Consider the following 4,451-nt stretch of genomic DNA (forward strand, 5'->3'; position numbering starts at 1 on the left):
CTGCTGACCCCTACCCAAGTAGCTAAACTCACACTGAGCTCTGGAGTGCTGAACAACACCAACCAGATCAGCGCTGTGTTCGACCGACTGGAGGAAGGCGACGGTTTCGAGAACGTGGAGGAGTTTCTGACGGTACTGAGCGCAGCTCCTGAGGCAAGTCAATAAGTCAAAGTGTCTGACAGAGATCGCATTGATGCCGTGGAGAATAGCCCAAAGTACGGTACTCTCTTACAGTGCCGTTTACAATCCTGGGTTTGTGTTTTTGCAGAGTCCCGATATCATCCCTGCTGTGAGAGACGTGATGATGAACCGAACCTTCATAATCATCAGATCGAAGATCCAGGAATTTGAGGCCTCTGTCTGGGTTACGTGGTTCACTGTGAAGCTCATCCCTATCCTTCCCAGTTTCACCGCGGAAATGCTGGTTACAGTCACAGCTAACATCAGCTGCACTAACTACCATGTGATGTGAGATATTCGATAAAGCTTTTTTAAAATCTGGCACTTTCAATACTTAAACATCTTTTATGTGTTCTTTTGCTACACAATTTGGTTTTGTTTTCTCTATTGGTCTACGCGCGAGGCCGTTGGCGTGATTACTGATGAGCGACTCCTGAGCGACGCACCGGTCTCTCACGGCCCTCGGCCTCGTCCTGCTCGCCACACTTATTTTGAATTATTTTTGAGTTTGTTTGTTGAGGAGGTTTTTCTTTTGATTTAGCTGTGTAAATGGGCTGCTATAGGTTTTATCTTTTTTTAATGATATTTAAGTAAACATTCATTAAAGAGATATTGTGAGAATCAGGATGTCAGTGAATCTCATGTTGTTCACAGTGTTGAAGGACTTAGTACAGCTTATTCACAAATGCCAGCCAAAAGAAGAGAGGAAATTGCTGCAAGTCTATTGCTCTACCTTAAGCAGTCTGTGAACCAGATCAATCAGCCAGGTGTGTCCGTTTGTATCATACAGGTTTTTAAGTAGCTTTGAATAAAAGTGCTGCTTGAATTAATATATCGTACATTAATGTCAACACTTAGATGAACTGTTATCATAATTTTACTGTCTACATTCTGCAGCCTGCAAACAGGACATCAAAAATGATACTGACTGGCTGGATTTGAACCTTGGTCAGTTCTTCACCTATGTGCCTTATTCTGACTTGGCAGAATTCAACATCTCTAAGGTAAAACTCAAAACTCTGTTCAAACTAGATTTCAAACTTTCCTTGCTGACAAGTTCTTTGTGCAGTGATGGTCTGAAATCCAAGTTTCATTTCCTAATAGAAGTAACCATTTGTTTATGTTTACGTTGCAGGAAGCAGTGTATGGCTCTCTCACTGATGAACAGAAGGTAGAGCGAATCTTGACGCCAGGTCTGTTGGAGGATGAGTCTGCCGTGAGAGAAGTGTTTGGATCTGTTGTAAACTCTCCAGACCAGAACCAGTTGGATGATTTCTTTAACAAATTCATCAGCTCTTCTGCACAGGTGTGAATCATTTTTATTGACTTGCATATTCATATAATGTGTGTGTGTGTGTTGTTTTGGCTAAATAAATGTTGATTCAGATGTACTCAGTGCCCAGTGCAGTGCAATTCAAGAGTATTTGTGGAAGTGTCAGCATTGTGCTTTGTTTTCAGAGAAACGTATCCAGCATCAACACTGCTGTGAGCAGCGTCATTCTGAACATGACCTTGATGAACCTGGTGACCAGATTTGAAACCTTCAACCCGCAGACATTTGCTCTGTGGTTCCAGACTTACTTGCACCTGTTCCTCCCTGGGATCGGTCCAGATAGTCTTTCTGTCATCCCTAAGACCATCAGCTGTGATTCTTACAGAGAAATGTGAGCTCTCTACCTGTGAAACATTGAGTCCTTAGTCAAGCTTTGAACCTGGGTTGGTTCAGTCATCCGTGTAATGGCCCTGACCCTGGTCTGCCAGATCTAGAGCCGTCCTTTTGTGAAAATCATTCATTTGCTTCCTAAAACCCACACAATGCATAGAAATAAACAGTAAGCATAGAGTCTTCACTGTGTTCCTCAAGTTACAAGACACTCGTTTGTTTAAAGAAGTTAATTAACTAGAAACATTAATGTTATTAATTCATTTTTAATTATGATATGAGCATAATATCTGATAAAGTTCAGGTTAGTATGTAGTAATGCTTGTTTAAAAAGAGAGCGTGTCTCCACTGTCTGTTCTGGGCTATTTGCAGAGATACGCCACTGCTCAAATGTAGGTTCAGAGTGTTTTTAAACGAGTCTCTTACGCTCACCAAGGCTGCAATTATTCGATCAAAAATATTGAGAAATATTCAAATTTGAAAAGAACGCTTTTGTTTTTAAATATCTATTAAATTGTAATTTATTTCTGTGATTGGCAAAGGTCCATTACCTGACCCTCCAGAAATCATTCTAATATGCTGATTTGCAGCTCAAATTACATTTATTATTATAATCAACGTTGAACCTGAACCTGGAACACAACAAAGCCTTGGAACCTTCCTTGACGTCTAGCAAAAAAACATTTGTATTTCACCCATTCATTCCTGTATTTCTGTTTGTAGCTTGAAAGGCTGTGATGAAGTTTTCAGCAGCCTCACACTGATTCAGAGTACGGATGTCTACCGTTTCACACGTGACTATCTGTCCCATCAGCCCAGCCAAGGTACTGTGTGTGTGTGTGTGTGTGTGTGTGTGTGTGTGTGTGTGTGTCAGAGGTGGGTAGTAACGAAGTACATTTACTTCGTTACATTTACTTGAGTATTTTTTTGGAAATTTTTAACTTTTAAGAGTAGATTTAATTGTGGGTACTTTTACTTTAACTCGAGTACATTTCTAATGAAAAAACGGTACTTTTACTTCGTTACGTTGGGCGACGTTCCTCTCGTTACTTTATTTTAATGCAATATGTTGTTAAAAGCGTAGTTTATTCTAAGCGCGCGCTCTCTCTTTTTTCTGGGCATGAGCGATGCTCAATTCACAAATGAATCACTCTTTTGAGTCGATTCTGTTCAAAGACTTCATCAAACAAGTTGGGCAGATCTGTCTAAATCGGTTCGCGAATCAGTTTGAATGATCTGTTCAGTTTCCTGCACGCACTGAATCATCTCGGAGTCGTAACAGGAAGATTACATCAACATCAAGATTACATCAAGAACGTATGAAGTGGCGGTAGTCTACATACAGTCTAGAAAGTAAATCTGCAAATGCATCATATTTTTTTGCCAGCGATGAAGATCTTTATTAGTTGAACATCTTCGTATGTTACTTCGTAAGCTGTCTGTGAATGAATTATTCCACACGACGATACATTCGATTTCATTTCATTCAGGTAACGTTAATACATTTTACAACCAAACAGATTATTACGCCATATAGCACTACTACAAAGTATGACATTACCCTTTTCTTGGACATATACATTAATTTATACATTAAATAAGCTATCGTCCAGTTTATGAATGTGTGTACACACACAATGTGTGTATTGCGCAGTGACGTGCGAACTCGACTTGAAAACGAATGCCTTTGCCTGCCTTATTAGACACAGTTAACCAGTTTAAAGATGCTTTCACAAATATAGCCTACATTTAAATACATTTTGGAGAACAGACAGAAGAAGATCCGTGCATTTGATCGTTGGTTGTGTTTGGCATGACATGACTGCGGGCACATGTGCAGAGTTTTTACACTTTCTAATCTGTGTCAATGGTTCCCACCCCTTTACATATGAATGCAAAACTCCATAGAGTCACTTTATTCCGACATTGTCTAATAATCCAAATGTAGTTGTATAAGTTATTATACTATTATACAAACCAAAGGACAGGCAATGGTTTTCGGGCTATAGATATAATATACAGATATACAGAAATAATGTTTGTCTCTTCTGTTTTTGTTGCAAAGATAGCTCATCTAATTATGATAATTTTAGTCATTAAAATAAAAAAATATCTAAATAATGTCATGTTATATATATATATATATAGGCCTATGTGATCCAAAGTAACTAGTAACTAACTACTTGAGTAGTTTTTTCATTGGATACTTTTTTACTCTTACTCAAGTAACTTTTAAGATTATTACTTTTACTTTTACTTTGAGTAAATATTTCTATAAGTACTTGTACTTTTACTTGAGTACAGTTTTTGGATACTCTACCCACCTCTGGTGTGTGTGTGTGTGTGTGTGCGTGTGTGTGTGTGTGTGTGTGTGTGTGTGTGTGTGTGTGTGTGTGTGTGTGAGAGTGAGTGAGAGAGAGTGAGTGAGTGTCAAAATGCCATTTTGTCCTTTTTTGGTCCCCATGAGAAAAACATCTTATAAATCAGACTGATTCTTATTGAAAATGTAAAAATGCAGAAAGTTTTGTGTGATGGGTATGTTTAGTGTGTGTGTGTGTGTGTGTGTGTATGTGTGTGTGTGATGGGTAGGTTTAGGGTCTGGTTAGTG

At 38.8% G+C, this 4,451-nt stretch overlaps 1 protein-coding gene across 1 annotated transcript in view; it reads left to right on the forward strand.

The window, feature by feature from the left end:
- The first annotated feature begins 272 nt into the window (after window positions 1-272).
- LOC130088308 (uncharacterized) overlaps window positions 273-4,451 on the forward strand; it is a 17,965-nt gene continuing 13,786 nt past the window's right edge. The window contains exons 1-6 of the mRNA XM_056255026.1: window positions 273-468; window positions 835-947; window positions 1,078-1,184; window positions 1,316-1,486; window positions 1,639-1,844; window positions 2,567-2,667. Coding sequence (XP_056111001.1) covers window positions 302-468; window positions 835-947; window positions 1,078-1,184; window positions 1,316-1,486; window positions 1,639-1,844; window positions 2,567-2,667 — 865 coding nt within the window. The 5' untranslated portion in view covers window positions 273-301. The remainder of the gene's footprint in view (window positions 469-834; window positions 948-1,077; window positions 1,185-1,315; window positions 1,487-1,638; window positions 1,845-2,566; window positions 2,668-4,451) is intronic.

Source organism: Rhinichthys klamathensis, unplaced genomic scaffold (genome assembly GCF_029890125.1).
Source record: "Rhinichthys klamathensis goyatoka isolate OS25496 unplaced genomic scaffold, OSU_Roscu_1.1 h1tg000116l_1, whole genome shotgun sequence".
NCBI classification, from domain to species: domain Eukaryota; kingdom Metazoa; phylum Chordata; class Actinopteri; order Cypriniformes; family Leuciscidae; genus Rhinichthys; species Rhinichthys klamathensis.